The sequence below is a fragment of the Plecotus auritus genome, assembly GCF_963455305.1.
Source record: "Plecotus auritus genome assembly, chromosome: 14".
In the NCBI taxonomy this organism is placed as follows: domain Eukaryota; kingdom Metazoa; phylum Chordata; class Mammalia; order Chiroptera; family Vespertilionidae; genus Plecotus; species Plecotus auritus.
Genome location: NC_137780.1, coordinates 11,862,897 through 11,881,429, shown reverse-complemented (window position 1 = coordinate 11,881,429; position 18,533 = coordinate 11,862,897). Strand labels below are relative to the sequence as shown.

The 18,533-nt window shown below is 42.1% G+C and overlaps 1 protein-coding gene across 3 annotated transcripts in view; it reads left to right on the top strand.

Moving 5' to 3' along the window:
• Positions 1-18,533, top strand: part of BRINP3 (BMP/retinoic acid inducible neural specific 3) — a 169,719-nt gene that overhangs the window by 78,225 nt on the left and 72,961 nt on the right. For all 3 annotated transcript variants that reach the window (XM_080650894.1, XM_080650896.1, XM_080650895.1), the window contains exons 3-4: positions 4,731-4,921; positions 10,642-10,832. In XM_080650894.1, coding sequence (XP_080507020.1) covers positions 4,731-4,921; positions 10,642-10,832 — 382 coding nt within the window. The remainder of the gene's footprint in view (positions 1-4,730; positions 4,922-10,641; positions 10,833-18,533) is intronic.

Genomic DNA, 18,533 nt, shown 5'->3' with positions numbered 1-18,533 from the left:
AACAAGAAAGCCCACTGCATGGGAGAACATATTTGCCAATGTCATTACCAATAAGGGATTAATCGCCAACATTTACAGGGAACTCATACAACTCAACAAAAGGAAGATAAACAACCCAATCAAAAAATGGGCAATGGACCTAAATAGACACTTTTTGAAAGAAGACAGAAGGAAGGCCAAGAGACATATGAAAACATGCCCATTGTCTTTTGAGAAACTAGCATTACCTCCCCCAAAATATTTAAATATTTTCCACTTATTAACCAAGATAAAGAATTACTTTTTACGTTAGAAATGTGAAAAATGGAGACCTTATATTTGTTTATTTCTTTTATAGAGAGAACCAGAGTGGGTGTTTTATTTTAGCTCAGTGTGTCTTCTCTACGCTGATCAATAATTACCAAATCTGTATAATTATATGTATGTGATTGACGAGCAATTGTGATAAGTGCTAACAGATGTTAAACTGTACTTCCAAAATTTAGAAGGAAATGAGTTTTCTTGATACATAACCCCCTCTCTCTTCAATATACAAGGTCATTCATTGATAGCATGCCTGTATATTTTTTTACATCAGCACTTTTGCTAGCATCTGCTCAAACAAGTGGTTTAATTCAAACATGGATAATACAAATTACTATATGATTTATATCTGTGATCATATAAACATGTGGCATCTTTATATCCTATTAAATTAATTACCTTTGGGAATAATGGCAGTGACTATGATAATTGAATTCTGCATTATTTTTATAAAAGTTTAAATAAGACCCTATCTGTTATACTACAGAATTTGATTTAAAATGATATAAGATAAAATTAAATAACTTTCAGTCATTCCATCGACCTAAAAATACTTTACGAACTAGAAGGATATATCACTAGCCACACCAGACAGTTCTTTTTTAAAAAATATATATATTGCCGAAACCGATTTGGCTCAGAGGATAGAGCGTCGGCCTGTGGACTGAAAGGTCCCGGGTTCGATTCCGGTCAAGGGCATGTACCTTGGTTGCGGGCACATCCCCAGTGGGAGGTGTGCAGGAGGCAGCTGATCGATGTTTCTCTCTCATCGACGTTTCTAGCTCTCTATCCCTCTGTATTTCACAGAGAGGAAGGGAGAGGGATAGAGAGCTAGAAACGTCGATGAGAGAGAAACATCGATCAGCTGCCTCCTGCACACCTCCCACTGGGGATGTGCCCGCAACCAAGGTACATGCCCTTGATCGGAATCCAACCTGGGACCCTTGAGTCCACAGGCCGATGCTCTATCCATTGAGCCAAACCCGTTAGGGCCACCAGACCATTCTTTAAAAAATTATCTATAATCCCACCACCATTTTATTTTATTTCATGTTGTAGTCCAGAGAACATAGTGCCTGGATTGGATGGTGTGGCTCAGTGGTTGAGCATCAACTTAGAACCAGGAGATCGGGGTTCAATTCCTGGTCAGGGCACATGCCCAGGTTGCGGGCTCGATCCCCAGTAGGAGGCATGCAGGAGGCAGCCGATCAATGATTCTCTCTCTTTCTCCCTCTCCCTACCGCTCTGAAATCAATTTAAAAAAAATTTTTTTTAAGATGCCATAGCTACAAGGCATTCTTACTGCCATCATTCTAATCTGAGTCGTCTCATCTCCTCAGAGTTGGGCAGGTCCTTCAAAGACCCAGCCATGAATGGAGCTTCCCAGAAACGCTGCATGTGAATAGTATGCATAACTCATGTTCGCCGTTGTGCTTTATGTGCATAGATTTATGCCGCAAAATTCCCAGCCTCATCCCCAAAGACCTTCCAAGCTTGGAAGCCCCCAGGACTGGGAAGTGATGAAAAATGTGGCATCGGTGTCTCAAGTCAGGCCACGGAAGACAGTGGCTGGTGTCGCCTGCCAACTGGTTAGCATTCAGCTGCTTCCACAGCGCTGGCTTCAGGGCCCCTGTCCTCCAGGCCGCTGGGAACGTGTCCCTTTTCCCGGCCACATGGAAGACAGCATCGCTTGTGAGATGCGGGAGCTACACCCAAAGGATGTCAAAGGAGCTAATTTTTATCTGGTTGTTACACATAACACAACCAGGGAACTGGAATATTGATTATTAGGCATTTCTTAAGATCGGTATGATTTTACAGATATAATTAGAAGGTTATTGCTACTGAAGATTGGCAAGTCCGTTTATGATTTTTATGCTGGGTTTGTTCACAGTGGATTAGTGCTCGGGGGTTACATTTGGTTTTAATATGCTGTAGTGCCTGCGAATTTCAATGAATATTGATAGAATTAAAATTATAAGCCAACCAGTGTAGTCCTGTGAAAGGTGATGTAATAATAGTCTTTAGGGCTTGGACAAGCCACTTTATTTGGTGTAAATGAACAGATAAAGATATTTGAGCAACTGCATCATCGAATTATTAAAAAAATATATTTGTATTGATTTCAGAGAGGAAGGGAGAGGGAGAGATAGAAACATCAATGATAAGAGAGAATCATTTACTGGCTGACTCCTGCAAGCCCTACACTGGGGATCGAACCCACAACCTGGGCATGTGCCCTGACTGGGAATCGAACCGTGACCTCCAGGTTCATAGGTTGATGCTCAACCACTGAGCCACACTGGCCGGGCTGCATCATCTAGTTTTTATGCTGCTTTTCCTTTGATATCGAGTCCAAAATATCTAATATCAACAGTCGGAGCTCCTATATTTGGGGGGACCAACTCTACATGTGTCATTTTAAAGAAATCATAATAGTGAGTATATTTTAAATACAATGAGTACACTTATGTATTTACATAGAACTTAAATACTAATTTTAAAAAAAGCTCAACAGCACTGTGGCAATGACGTAAGCATTATGGAAGTAGAATGTGTTGATATCATTCTTGTTTCCTAGGCTTTTTTAGGAGAAGGTCAGGATAAATGACAATACCTATTGTGGTAGAGAAGTGCACATTACGTGGACACACAGAATAATGGACGCTCGCAGGTCAGAATTTTGAGCAGCAAACATACAACTCTAATCAACTAATAGAGGCTCCTTCGTGCCAACAAAAACATTTTCCAAGTAATGTTCTGGCTGAGCTGGTTACGGCCCATTTGTGTGCTGTACAGAACAGCGGCGCCTCTGAAAGGGCCAAGTTACATTAAACTCTAATGATTGTGCCTATTTCATCCGAGATGCCCAGCGTTGTGATGGGAAGTCATTTATGTTCTGTGAAGGCTTCAGGTAGCATTATTTCGATTCAACGGTGTTCTTATTTAATATCAGCATAACGCGTCTGCTGGGTGGATCCTGGATGCCTAGGGAAAATGCTCTCCTTATGATAACCACACCCTACAGCATGTTTTCAATTCAGCACCCCGTTGCTTCCTTTTTTCCAAAATGCAATGAATGCCTGGTCTAGTTGCAACTCAGGTGAACCTTAATCTCCAGTAAAGAAAAAATCTGCACCCCAAGATTGCAATGTCTGCATAATCATTGGGTCCTTCTTGTTTCCCATGTTACCCCAAGGTCAAAGTGCTCTGCGTCAGTCATGATGTGCTAGATTATCTTGCTAGAAAGTAAGTGAATAAACCAACTAATAACCCCTTAATCTTGATAGCTTTACATGAAAAGATTTCTTTTTTTAATTTTTTAAAATATATTTTTATTGATTTCAGAGAAGAAGAGAGAGGGAGAGAGAGATAGAAGTATCAATGATGAGAAAGAATCATTGATCGACTGCCTCTTGCACGCCCCCTACTGGAGATCGAGCCTGCAACCGGGCATGTGCTCTGACCGGGAATAGAACAGTGACCTCCTGGTTCATAGGTCGATGCTCACCCATTGAGCAACGTTGGCTGGGCACACATAAAAATATTTTAAAGTCTCTGAATTGCAAGGAATTCACCCCCATTTTATCTTGCTTAGTATCATTTTTGAGCCCTTGAGGTCAGAGGTTTTCCTACACTCCTCTATATTATTAGCAAGATTTCTGATAATAGATAGTAAATAGTAAACTATTAATGAAATGCTTTTTTGGGGGGAAATTGGTTTTATTAACTGATTTCAGAAAATGATAAATTTGTTAAAACTGTTTTATAACCATTCCTGCCATTTTTTAAATTTGGCACATCCCTTAAAAGTCTTTCTGCGGTTTGAGAAATTGCTACTCAGGTTGAATTTGGGTTTCAAAGTATGTTGTCCACAATAATTATTGTGAAAACAAAACAAAACAAAACACACCAAACAAACAAAAACAGTTTCTCATTTGATCAGGCCTTTAAAATTCTTCTACAGCTTCAGAATGTCCTTGAGTTTTTACATTTTCACTCTGAAGTGAATAGACAAAAGAATCATTAGAGTGATGAAAATAAATTCGTTCTCTTTTTTTTTTCAACTTCCCTTAGAAAATGAAAAAAATATATTATTTTAGTTTTTCCTTTTTAACAACTTTACATTCAAATTCTATGCATAGTGAAATGATTTTTTATTTTTTGCTTCTTGGGGTGGTGGGGAATCAGTGGGAACTGTTTAAGTGGCTTTTTTTCCTCTACATGACCTGGTTTTAGAATATGTACTCCAATTAAATAAATGGATAAATATTGCTTCTCCTACTCATAACACGTGACATAGTATTATAAGTAAGGAGTGCTGTAAGGAACCTACTGACCCCAGCTAAACTACCAAGTGAACTTGACAAATGAAAAACTTCAGCTAGATTATGTATTTATGAATAAAAAATAAATTTGCTTTTCAGGGAGTTTGGCCGCTGGAAAGTAAATAACCTGGCAGTTGAGAGAAGAAATTTCCTCGGCTCCCCTCTGCCTCTTGCCCCCGAATTCTTCCGTAACATCAGACTTTTGGGACGTCGGCCTACCCTTCAGCAAATCACAGAAAACCTTATCAAGAAATATGGGACCCATTTCTTGCTATCTGCTACTCTGGGAGGTACGACTCTTTGAAAATACTTGTGCCTGTGTGTGCTTGTGTGTAAACCTGTATAAATCAAGGAAAAATGTTGATGAATCCAGAGGGCTGCAGTTTGAGTAATTCTAGAATCCACTCATTAACTTATTCAACACATTCATTGAGTTTTCCCTAAAGGCCCTGAGTATCACTTAGTTTATGTTAGTGATATTATAATAGTGCTGATAGCCAGAAAGTTACAAAATATCCTAATAATTATGGAAACAGATTCTGAGAAAGCTGTGTCTATTGGGCTTAACAATGTCAGTCATTATTGATGCAATAAAAGCCGAAGTAACAGTAGAATATTATTTTCATAGGGTCTCATTTAAAAAAATCCAGTGGTTTCAAAACACATGTAGCCCTGGCTGGTGTGGCTCAGTGGGTAGAGGGTCAGCCTGTGGACTGAAGGGTCCTGGGTTCAGTTCTGGTCAAGGGCACGTACCTCGGTTGCAGGCTTTCCCCCAGTCCAGGCCCTGGTCGGGCGGGGTGCATGCAGGAGGCAGCCAATCGATGTGTTTCTCTCACGTTGGTATTTCTCTGTCTTCACCGCTCTCTTCTACTCTCTCTAAAAATCAGCGGGAAAACATCCTAGGGTGAGGATTAACCAAACCAAACACAAACAAACAAACAAACCAACAAACACACGTAAGGCTTCCCTGCCACTATCAGCAGTACAGGGACTCAGAAGAATTTCAGGGCATAAAATAAATCCTCCAAATAAGAAAGGAAGGGACAGAGCGAACAGAGAGAGATCAAATGTAGAGGATTCTCATGGACGTTTATTTGTTTAGTTGCAAAATCATGGCGACTTTTTGATTTGTGTCGTTACTTTGGCATTATGGATGCCGCCTTTTGGGTTGAAGATTAGTTTTGGTTTTGTAGGTTTCGTGTGAGATTAAATCACTTCTTCAGGTTCACTCTTCCCAGGATCGCCATAGGCGATCTCAAAACTGCTGTGCTTCGGTTACTTACCAAGTCCTGCTCAGTCCTTTCATAAAGGGCTCGGGTGGAATTCCCACCCTCACTCGCCTTCTGATCTCAGTCCCCAGGGAGTTAGTGTCCTGGTATTCCCTGTTGGAGTTCTTTCTCTCCCCTCACTGTTATTTAGATTTCTGCTCAGGTGTCTGTTGTGTGATGTTAATAATTTAGCTAAAATATATGAAATTATTAAAGTGGCTTAAGGATATAAGCTATTTGCAATTAACACGTGTACCAGGTTGATTTCAGGCAATTTTAGAATGATTGCTGTTGTAATTACATGAAAGCTTTCTTGTTGCTGTAAGTATATTTTTATCTTTGTATGTTTTACCTGACTGGGCACGAAATTGTATTACTCCATATTTTTTTAAAAAAATTCAGATTGGTGGTATATAACTTCAGTTAATTCTCTCTCACTCTCCTTAATTAACTAGTACTAGGAAATGACTCCAATACTAACACACCACGAATGTCATGTGTATAGCACACATTTTAAACACACAGCCATTTATTTTTGTAACTAGGGATTGCCTGAGTAACAAGATTTTCAACTAAATTCAAACATGTTTTAAAACAAGTTGAGTGTAGAATAGTCACTATCAGTATTAGAGTGTTGAAAAGGAAAGAAATAAAAATATGAATAAATAAAAAGAGTAATTTAGGACATCGTATTATTGACTTAGACATAAAACTTTGGATAGCAAATTTGAAGCCTTCGATGGTGTATTTTATGATAGATAAAGCCAGTGATTGAATTACTTTCCTATAGGGGTAAATAAATTATAAAAAGCCTTCTTCAATATATATATCATTTTCTCCATTTATTTCATCTTATAGCTTCCAGGCTATTTATCAATATAGAAATTCAGCTGCTTCTCTTCTTATAATGATATCTAAACACCATCACTGCTTAAATATCTAAAATAAGCTCCTCAATTTGCAGAATCAATCTTGAAAAAGATTGCACTCTTGGGATATATTGATTCCTAGCTAAGAAATATATTTTATGACTGTTGTTATAATAAATTTCATTATGATAAATATATGACACATGCAGAAATAAAAGTGTATCTGTGTACTTAATATAGACATACAACAAAGAAAAAGGGTCCCGGGTTTGATTACGGTCAAGGGCACATGCCCAGGTTGCGGACTTGATACCTGGCCCTGGCAGGGGCTCACGCTGAAGACAACCAGTCCAACCAATCGATGTGTCTCTCTCACATCGATGTTTCTCTCTCTCTCTCTCTCCCCATAAGATGCCATAGGGATTGAATAGCAATTAGATTCTTTTCTATTTTCTTGCATTACAAAGAAGTATAAGAAATGTAAATATTCTCATTTAATTTCAGAAATACCCAATTCTCACTTATGTCTGTGTGAATTACATTCTGTATAAAATATCCACCGATTTTCATTCCGTGTCATATACCGCCTTCTTTCCACATCGACTAAGGGCTGTCTTTCTCATTTTCACTTGGTCTCTTGTTAGGAAGTACACATTTCTTTTATTTTAGTTTAGATTTTAACCTAATTAAGGAAGCAAATCTGTCAAAAATATATGTAATGTATTTCTTAAGCAAATATGAAGACTTATTGAAAATGCATGGCACTGTTTCCTCCATGAGGATGCATATTCTGTTTTAAGAAAAAGAACTGAAAGGAAAAGAAATAATTTCTGAAACTTCTTATCCCATGGAATCATTAAAATAATGGCACTAAAGGAGCAAAAAAAGACTGGAATGCTGGTGTTTAAAACTAAGTATTTAGCTTGGCCTGTGTGGCTCAGTGGTTGAGTGATGACCTATGAACCAGGAGGTCAAGGTTCAATTCCCAGTCAGGGCACATGCCTGGGTTGGGGGCTCCATCCCCAGTAGGGGGCATGCAAGAGGCAGCGGATCAATGTTTCTCTTTCATCACTGATGTTTCTATCTCTCTCTCCCTCTCTTTTCCTCTCTGAAATCAATAAAATATATATATATACATATATATATTCCTTTTTTATAAAAAACTAAGTATTTACTCATACTACTTAAGATTAATTATATTGGTTCCTCTCTCTCTCTTTTTCTCTCTCTGTCTGTCTTGCTCTCTTGTTCAGTCTCTCATCTTTATCTCTCATGTTTCTCTGGTAAACAAAATGAAAAGTTTGAAATTAAAGCAATGCTGTTCATTAACTTTTAATTGTAAAGCAGTTATTGACTAAAAGGACTTGAAACTATTTATGTAAATAATAATAGGATATAATAATAAGATAATGAAGGAAATGAGGTTAAAATTGTTGTCAGTTGATCTTAGTCATAAGATTTCTTGACACTAAGTCAAAGAGAAATGTTCAGTTTAGAATAGTATAAAGTTGATTATACTTTTTTTATTCTTCTTCATAGACCTTTGCTAAGGTAGATAAATCTCCTGCCTACTCGTTTGACAAGTATGTGCTGAGTTACCTATAACAGTTCAAACACCCAAGACCTCCCTTAAAGGAACACACAGGTCACTGATAAAGACAGACGTTGGAACTGGTAATAAATTGTGCTGTGATTTAGAGCCTCATTACTCGAGTGTGGTCTATGCTCCCACCGTACCAGCATCACCTTGCAGCTTGTTACAAATGCAGAATCTCCGATTCCATCTCAGGTTAATGAATCAGAATCCACACGTTAACAAGGCTTACAGGTGATTTATATGCACATTACACTCGAGGAGCCCTGTTTAGAGTTTCTCTATAAACGTAGAGTGCTCCTGAGTGTTCCAGAAATCTCCCTTCTGAGCATTCGTCTCACCAAAAGAATGGCAGGAATCTGCTAACCATACACAACAGAATAAATGTTCACTATCGCGTTGTTGGTAAACAGCTCCAAAATAGAAGTAACTTAATTATATTTCACTCAGGGTGGATTCATTCCATCTAACCTTGGAACTGTTTATTTCCAATCCCCCCCCCCCATAATGTTATTGTTCACAGGAGGAATACGGCATGATGGGCAATTTTGTTTAGAAAAATTACACATGTATTTGGGAGGCTCCTGTTAATCGTCCTAAGGCCCGTTTTCCTTCAGAGTGTTGTGCGAAACATAGGATGTTTCTGTCTCAAAGCTGCATACAGCGTGCTCTTCCCTTCCTGCGATGCTTCGCAGATGCCAGTTGGTGTTAAGCCAACATGTCTGTTTTTTACCGTCTTTATATATTCGGTTCTGCTTCTTGTCAGAAGCCTATTTTTCTAAGATTGTTTTCCCCCCATTATGTCTGTTTGCTTTTAAAATAGTCTTGTTTTCTATAACATTATCTTAGTAGAAAGATAGATATTATCCGGACGAGTGCCTTTTAACATATTAGGCCAAAGAAGGATGGTCATCAATAGCCAAAGCAAAACAAACACGGTGGGAGCTGAAATATAATTTCTAAAAGGACAGCAATACCCAAAATAACCCACGGATTTTAGTTCACGGGATAATCAGATCTGTCTTTACCGAAAATAGAATAACATTTTTAAACTAAAAGGACACATTGAAAGGAAAACCTACAATTAGATTTAAGCTACGTTTGCAATGGTTATTTCTGGAAGACGATTTCTACTCAAATAGCGGTTCTTTATAAGTAAAACTCGCACAAAAGCAAAACAGATATTCACAGGGAGATCTTCTAGTGGAAGGAAATAGAATGATCAGGAAGACATCAGCCATAAACACACTTTTTTATCCCCCCCTGGGTGGAATGATAAACATTATAGGTCAGTAGACAAACCCAAGGTTAGTAGTAATGATACAGTAAGATACAGCCCACCTATAAGAGTTGGCTTTGTTGCAATTTTAAAAATCTCTGTGGCCCCAGTGATTGAACCTCGGGTGTGGCTCAGTGGTTGAGCGTCCACCTATGAACCAGGAGGTCACAGTTCCATTCCAGTCAAGGGCACATGCCCAGGAGGCAGCAGATTAATGATTCTCTCTCATCATTGCAGTTTCTATCTCCCTCCCTCTCCCTTCTTCTCTGAAATCAATAACAATATATTTTTAAAAAATCTCTGTGGATTGTAACTGTAAGAGGAACTGTGTGTTCCTGGTGTTATCTATGTTGACCTGGGCGCCCTTTGATCCTTTCTGGTGCCTCCTCTTTGGACCATGTTGTCTTCCTGATAGAGGAGAAAAGCAAAACCATGGCTGTAGCATTGCCATGACCCTCCAGACGTGTCCTGGATCATGGCATATCCGCTTTGCATGTCTTCACTGAGCTAAGCACTGTCCTCTCCAATACCCAGGCTAAAGGAAGTCATTCACAAACAACCCCTAGTTCTTCTCAACATTGGCCCTTTATTCACATTTGCATCCATGATGGCATAAGCAGTAATTGCAAAAAGGAACCCAGTCTGGCCCTTGCCGGTTTGGCTCAGTAGATAGAGTGTCGGCCTGCCTACGGAAGGGCTCTGGGTTTGATTCCAGATCAGGGCACACGCCCAGGTTGGGGAGGGCTCGATCCCCAGTAGGGGGCGTGCAGGAGGTGGCCGATCAATGACTCTCTCATCCTTGATGTTTCTATCTCTCTCTCCCTCTCCTTTCCTCTCTCTGAAATCAATAAAAATATATTTTAAAAAATAAATAAAAGATTTGCCCTTTTGTTGTTTATCGCTCTTTCGTTTCTCCATGTCTGATATTTCCGCACTTGCAGGTAATTGAAAAATTGGATTTTAAGTGGGAAATGGAATAATGTCCCTACATTTAATGCAGGAGAGGAGTCGCTCACCATTTTTGTGGACAAGCGGAAGCTGAGCAAAGGATCTGAAGGAGCTGATTCCAGCACCAACAGCTCCTCGGTCACCCTGGAGACGCTGCATCAGCTTGCTGCCTCCTACTTCATCGACAGGGACAGCACCCTGCGGAGGCTCCACCACATCCAGATTGCATCCACTGCCATAAAGGTAGGAAGGAGTTCACCCTCCATGTACGTCACGCCTTATTTCTCCTATCTCTAAAGTCCAGCTCTAGCCCTAGCCGGTTTGGCTCAGTGGATAGAGCATTGGCCTGAGGAATGAAGGGTCCGGGGTTCGATTCCGGTCAAGGCCACATACCTCCGTTGCAGGCTGGATCTCCCACCCCAGTTGGGGCATATGCAGGAGGCAACCCATCGATGTGTCTCTCTCACATCACTGTTTCTCGCTCTGTGTCTCTCCTCCTCTGTCCCATTCTTTCTAAAAATGAAAAATATTAAATGTTATTTAACTCAGTGGGACATGCCAATAATTAGAGGTGGATTTTGTTATTGTTGATAATCCACCTCTAATTATTGGCATGTCCCACTGAATTAAATAATTGTGTTCTAGAATTATTTTAACATCCCCTCTTGTCGTGAGGTATGCAATACATTTAAAATGAAGTTGTGTGTGTCTTGATGTAATTTTTTAACTTGATAATTGGGTCAAGGTGCTTCATGGCAAATATTAACTGAAGTGCCCTTGAATTATGTAAGTTGATCCTGGGATACATAGGCTCCTCGCAGACTGTGCATAGATAAAAATATTGTTTTAATAACATTGATTTTGGGGGTAAATTTTCATATTTTATTTTATGCATTTTAAAAACACTGTGCTTAGACGGGGATGACTCAAAGTGGGCAGGGACACACAGGCTTTAAGAAGTCTGCTTTGAGCAGTGTTTCCCCCAGTGCTATCACAATAGGTACAGATGTTTGGGTTATAACTTTCTAGAAGTCAAGATACACCATAATCTAGAATTCGTGGATGAACCTCATTTGTTCACTAAAGTCCTTTGCATGTGACTCTGTTTAGGTTAACTTTACCAAAGCAGAAAGAGAGGGAGAATGAGTCTTTTTATAAAAAATACTTTATTTTTTTCAAAAGAGAGAAAAAAAATTAATCGTGGTTTCCAAAACAATAGACTTTTGGCCATATTTCGTGGGCAATTTAGGTCAACACGTACTGTTTTGGCCAAAAGCCACTGCAAAGCTCACGGACCAGAGCGCTGGCGTAGTGTGCTGGTGTGATCCCGGGGTAAGTTCACAGGAGTAAAATAAAACACGGAGAACATTTCTTTTCGTTTCAACCGCGGCAATTCATTATTATTGTAAAAAACGGTCTTTAAATATATTTTCTTGCTTTATGAGATTAAAATTAACATGAGTCGTTTTTTTGATCAGTTAATTTAAAAGTTAGGCCTTCACTGTCTGGGAATGCTAGGTCAAACTAGCCCAAGAAATATCTTTTGTGATGATGTACAGGAGAGAATAGAGGTGACATAGAAATACCTTTAGCTTGAGGGTTACGCAAATAATACTACCCATCTTCAATATCGCTGGTGGATGAGGTTGGGAAAAAGAGTTCTGTACATGTAAATGACGCATTTATGGTTAGTTTACTTCTGACTGCAGGACTTAAGTTATACTGAGTAAGCAAATGTATACATAGCAGTTATGCGGGATAGATTAAAATGTGGCTGGCATGAAAGATGCTTTAGTTAATTTAAAAGTATTGTAAGGTAGGGTATTGTTAGAGATATTTAGCGTGAGGTTGCTGAGGAGAAATGGATTTTTTTTTCCAGAAATCAATTTCGATGATATAAACAAGAACTTAAAGTGTGTTTTCTAATAGAAGACATCATTGTTGTAAGTGTGTTTATTATATGGCTATTGATTTTTTTTTGCTCAGCACCAAGTAGAATTATACAGTGGAGTTTCCTGTACGCATACTGAGAGAGAAGTGTCCATTCACAGCTCATGTGAAGATTTAATGGATCCTCGTACGTACTCTCTGCTCCCACAAGGGAGCTTGGATCACAGAGGCACGTGTTTTAATGGTGGAAACCACGGTGTGTAGGCATTTTCCTTAGGCTCTGGTGCTACTGCTAGGGATGGGCAGGCTTTAGGAAGCTTTGAGCTGGCTGTGGAAATGAGACCCCAAGGAAAGTGGCTTTTCCCAGTGATGTAAGGACAGCTCTGGGGGAGAGAAAGGAGTGACCTGGAGCCGGGGAGAGAGGACAGCGCACCTTGCGAGGGCTGCAGGCAGTGCCGCTGTCCATTAGCCATGGGAAGGAGTTTCAGAGCACGTAATGGAAATGTTTGAAAATGTGTGTCAAGCCGGACCGGCGTGGCTCAGTGGTGAGTGTCAACCTATGAACCAGGAGGTCACGGTTCAACTCCTGGTCAGGGCACATGCGGAGTTGTGGGCTCCATCCCCCAGTAGGGGGCGTGAAGGAGGCAGCGGATCAATTATTCTGTCTCATCATTGATGTTTCTCTCTCTCTCTCTCTCTCTCTCTCTCTCTCTCTCTCTCTCTCTCTCTCTCTCCCCCTCCCCCTCCTTCTCCCTCTCCCTCTCCCTTCCTCCGTGAAATCAATGAAAATATATTTAAAGAAAAAGAGAAGGATGAAAGTGTGTGTCAAGTGGCTGGGAATGGGAAAAGGGAGGCTTTAGATCAGGGAGCGGAAACGGAGAAGAGCATGGGAATGATCCGGGGTGGACTGTAAACAGAAGCACAGCCACGTGTAACCGTGTTTCAGTCCAAGACGGACAGCGTTTACGGCAGCGGGACCGTGAGATTATAAGGGAGCACAATTTCCCATGGCCGGCCTAGGGATGCCGCCGTCATCGAACAGTCTTAGCACGAGACATTGCTCATGTGTTTGCGGTGATGCCGGTGTAAACAAACCCACTGAGCTGCCAATCGGACGAAAGGGTAGCACGTGCCATTCCAGGCGCAGGTGCTGCATCTCGCTTTGTGTCAGTGCACGCTCTGATCTCGGGACAAAATCCCCGAACGATGGATGCGTTTCTCAGGACGTATTCCCATAGGTAAGTGGAGCCAGGATGTACACCTATCTTGCGCTGGAACTAAGAGAAAAAGGAAACGAGGTTGTTCCTCTGGCAATAACATGGCTAAGAATGTACTAGTAGTCCCAGAAGTACACAGGGAGCCCGAGAAAGAGGTGGTGGGAATGGGAGAGAGGGGAGGGCAAGCAGCCCTTCAGGGTTTAATTTAGGGCTGAATGGGGTTCTCTTCGGAGTTAGCTGTGATGCAAAAGGCCTGGTGATCCTCTGGTCCAGGGTCAGCTGCAGCCTGGACGGTGGTGGCAGCTCCAGGGTGGTGTTCTGGGCTTGCCTGTGTGTGGTCCATGTGCACTTGAGGAGGTCACCTGGATTGCGTGCACACTTTTTTAAAAAAATGCATATTTAGCCCTAGCCAGTTTGGCTCAATGGATAGAGCATTGGCCTGTGGACTGAAGGGTCCCGAGTTCGATTCCGGTTAAGGGCATGTACCTGGGTTGCAGGCTCCCAGTCCTGGTCAGGGGCTATGGGAGGCAACCAATTGATGTGTCTCTCCCACATCAGTGTTTTTCTCTGTCTCTCCCTCTCCCTTCCACTCTCTCTAAAAATCAATGGAAAAAATATCCTCTGGGAGAGGATCCAAGATGGCGGCGTAGGTAAACACCTAAACTGCTGCCTCGCACAACAATTTCAAAACTACAACTAAAAGACAAAACGTCTATCACCCAGAACCACGGGAAAGCTGGCTGAGTGGAAGTTCTACAACTAGAAGGAAAGAACAAACAGCATTGAGGGGTGCACAAGCGCTGAAAAGCTGAGGTACGGAGGCGTGCGAATCGGGCTGGCGACGGGCGACTGGGAGCTCTGCTTTTTTCAACCCGAAGGGAGACAAGCTCCCAATTACTCCGAACTCCAGTTTCTGGGGAGACGCGGGGGACCCAGGCTCCTATGGGGAGAAGCTGGACTGTCTGCCATCGGGTCGGAAAGTGAGGGAGGCTTGCTTGCAGGGCTGCGCGCAGGAATAATTGTTTACTGCGCTGGGACGCAGGATGCGGGGATGCGGTTGGAGAAGCAGAGCTGGCTTACTGGCAGCCATCGCTGTTTGCCACGCCCTAGCCTAGTCACGCCCTGAGGCCCCGCCCCACGCTATCTACAAACCCACCCAAGCTCCAAGCAGCGGCTTTAGCATATGAATGGACTGCCCTATCGCAGCTTAACCTAGCAAACTTGCAGCCCGGGTCAGACAGCTCCAAAACCTCCAAACCCCAAGCAAAGAGGAGAAAACTGTAGTTCTCGCTGTAGCGCCTGCTGGGTGGCCTCAGACAGTAGCTGACCTGCACCCCATTGGAGATCCAGAAGCCAGTGTACCTAGTGGTCAGTGTGAGACACCAGATTTCAACTCCTCACATCCATAAGTGACACATTCAGGAGGCAGACTCAGTGAGCACCAAAGCCCCACTGAAACAAGTCCTGCACCACAAGCGTGTCTCCAGCACAGCAGTTCTTCCATTATAGACACAGCGGGTCCTCACAGCCAATTGGCCTGGAGGTCAATTCCTCCCAGTGTACCAACAGCAATCAAGGCTTAACTACACCAAGTCTTTGCACTCAGCCCACAAAGGGGTGTACCAAAGGCATCCACCTCAGGTGATTGGGTAGGCTGAGCTACTGGCCCCTGTAGGTCACCTACCACACAAAGCCACTCCATCAACACAAGGAAGCAGCAAAATGCGGAGACAAAGAAACATGTCACAAATGAAAGAAATGGAGGAAAGCAAACTACTGGACGACATAGAGTTCAGAACCACATTTATAAGGTTACTGAAGAATCTTCTAAAAACCGCTGAGGAACTTAGTGAGACCTTTAAGGATCTTAATGAGAATGCCAAAAAAATGGAAAAGGACCAGTCAGAAATTAAGCATACACTGTCTGAAATAAAGAATATACAGAACCTCAACTGTAGATCAACGTACCCCAAGAATCAAACCAAAGATCTGAAATATGAGGAAACAAAAAACACCCAACCAGAAAAACAAAAAGAAAAAAGAATACAAAAATATGAAGATAGTGTAAGGAGCCTCTGGGACAACTTTAAGCGTACCAATATCTGAATTTTTGGGGTGCCAGAAGAAGACAGAGAGCAAAATATTGAAAACCTATTAGAAGAAATAATGACAGAAAACTTTCCCTACCTGGTGAAAGAAATAGACTTACAAGTTCATGAAGCACACAGAACCCCATACAAGAGGAATCCAAAGAGGACCACACCAATACACATCATAATTAAAATGCCAAGGGCAAAAGACAAAGAGAGAATTTTGAAAGCAGCAAGAGAAAAACGGTTAGTTACCTACAAGGGAGCACCCATACGACTGTCAGCTGATTTCTCGGCAGAAACTATGCAGGCCAGAAGGGAGTGGCAAGAATAATTCAAGGTGATGAACAGCAAGAACCTACAACCAAGATTACTCTACCCAGCAAAGCTATCATTCAGAGTTGAAGGTCAGATAAAGAGCTTCACAGACAAGAAAAAGCTAAAGGAGTTCATCACCACCAAACCAGGATTACATGAAATGCTGAAGGGTATTCTTTAAGAAGAGGAAGAAGAAGAAAAAGGTAAAGATAAAAATTATGAACAACAAAATGACATCAAATACATACCTACCAACAAGTGAATCTAAAAATCAAGTGAATAAAAAACCTGAAGAACAGAATGGACTGGTGAATATAATAGAATCAGGGACATAGAAAGGGAGGGGACTGACAATTCTCAGGGGGAAGGGGGTGTGAGTGGTGGGGGAAGAGATTGGACAAAAATCTTACACCTATGGATGAAGACAGTGGCGGGGGGTAAGGGCATGGGGTGGGGTGGGGAATCGGGTGGAGGGGAGCTATGGGGGGGAAAAAAGAAGAACACATGTAATAATCTGAACAATAAAGATTTATTTAAAAAAATATCCTCTGGTGAGGATTAAAAAAAGAAAAAAAAGAAAAAAAAGAAAAAGAAATATTGTTTATTGATTTCAGAGAGGAAGGGAGAGAGATAGAAACATCCATGATGAGAGAGAATCATTGATCGACTGCCTCCTGCACGCCCCCCACTGGGGATCAAACCCACAACCTGGGTTAGCTATACATATTTGATGTGTACTTATCAAGCGCTTATTGTATCCCACCAAAAGTAGCTTGTTTATCTCCCAGTCTCTCCATCCAGAGCTCAGCTCAGTACAAGATAGGAACTCAATAAATGCTAATTGAAATTAAATGAACCTCACCCAGCGTGAGCAGGATTAATGGGGTTGTAGCCATCAGACACTGTAGCTACCCAGAGCTTCCGATTTCTAAAATTAGGTGAATGCTTGCGACTACGGCATGGATGCCGAAACAGCTTTGAGAAGTTTCCCAGGAATCCCCGACAGGCTTTTATCTTTCCACATCCCCATCTTCCTTCTGCCTCTTGGTAGCAGAATAACAGCTCTTCAAATACGCAGGAAGAAATCACAAAACCCTCTTTCGGAAGAAGCTTGCTTTCTCATAAGGACTCGGTTGCTCTTTTCTTTTATAATTATTCTGTACTAGTGGCCCAGTGCATGAAATTCGTGCACATTAAAAGGAGATTAATTAGAGGAAATAATTTAATATTGCTATTTGCCCTTTCTCTATAATAGAAGTGTCAGAGGTGAAAGAAAATTAGTAAAATGTATATGAAAACCTTCCTCCTATCAGAGTCTGGGGCTCACCACAGAACCCAGAGTCAAGTTCCCGGCCACCCACATGTGCCTCAAAATCTGGTAAGACCCAGACCTGGCCAGCTGCCCACCCCTCCCACATTGGGCTATATCCAGACCCAGCCAGTACCACCCTTGTCAAGCCCTGCCAGGCAAGGGACGTAGCCTCAGGTCCCCTGTCAAGCCCCACCGGCAGGGTGGTGCAGCCTCAGGTCCCCCATTAAGCCCCGCTGGGCAGGGGGTGTTGCCTGAGTTCCCCCGACCCAGCACTAGGGGTGCACCTTGAGCTCCCCTATCAAGCCCTGCTGGGTGGGGAACACAGCCTGAAGTCCCCTGTCAAGCCCCACCTGGTGGGTGGTGTGGCCTGAGGTCCCCTGGCCTGGCGCTGGGGCAGGGGGAGCAGCCTGAGGTCCCCTAGCCCAGCTCCAGGACGGGCAGCACACCTTGAGGTCCCCTGTCAAGCCCTGCCTGGTGTGGGGGACATGGCCTAAGGTCTCCTGTCAAGCCCCATGGGGGCGGGGGAGGGTGTAGCCTCAGGTCCCTGCTAATTGCTCATTAAGGCTCCTTATGGGAACTTGGCCTCAGCTGTGGGTGCAGCCATCTTTGTGACGGAGTGATGGTTAATTAGCATATTCCCTCTTTATTAGATAGGATATTTCACTTAACTGTTCTCCAAACAGCCATGATTGCAACATAGCAGAACGAGGAAACTCCTTCCGAGTAGCTAACATGTGAAGCTCTTTGGCAGAAACTCACATGTGGAATGCCTGCAGCACGGAGCTTGCAGTACTGTGCATGGCGACACTCCACACACGTTTGTTGAGTGGATTTTGTTGAAGTTGAGAAATATCAGCTGCCTGTCATCAAGGTACTTAGAAGGGAAACATTTCTTCCTAAACTAGGTACAGATCGGCTCTGTGTTGAATCCGTTTCCCAGTGTATCTGACAACCTCCGTAGAGAAAATGTGTTCACTGATGGAGTGAATAGGAATTCATTTTCTTTCAAAATTATCTTTTTAATACTCATCGGTGTCTGAAATCAAAGAAAGACTGGGTTGGTTTTCTCACATTTGATAACAGCTCTGGGAAGGAAAGTAAGGATTTTTCAGTTGGG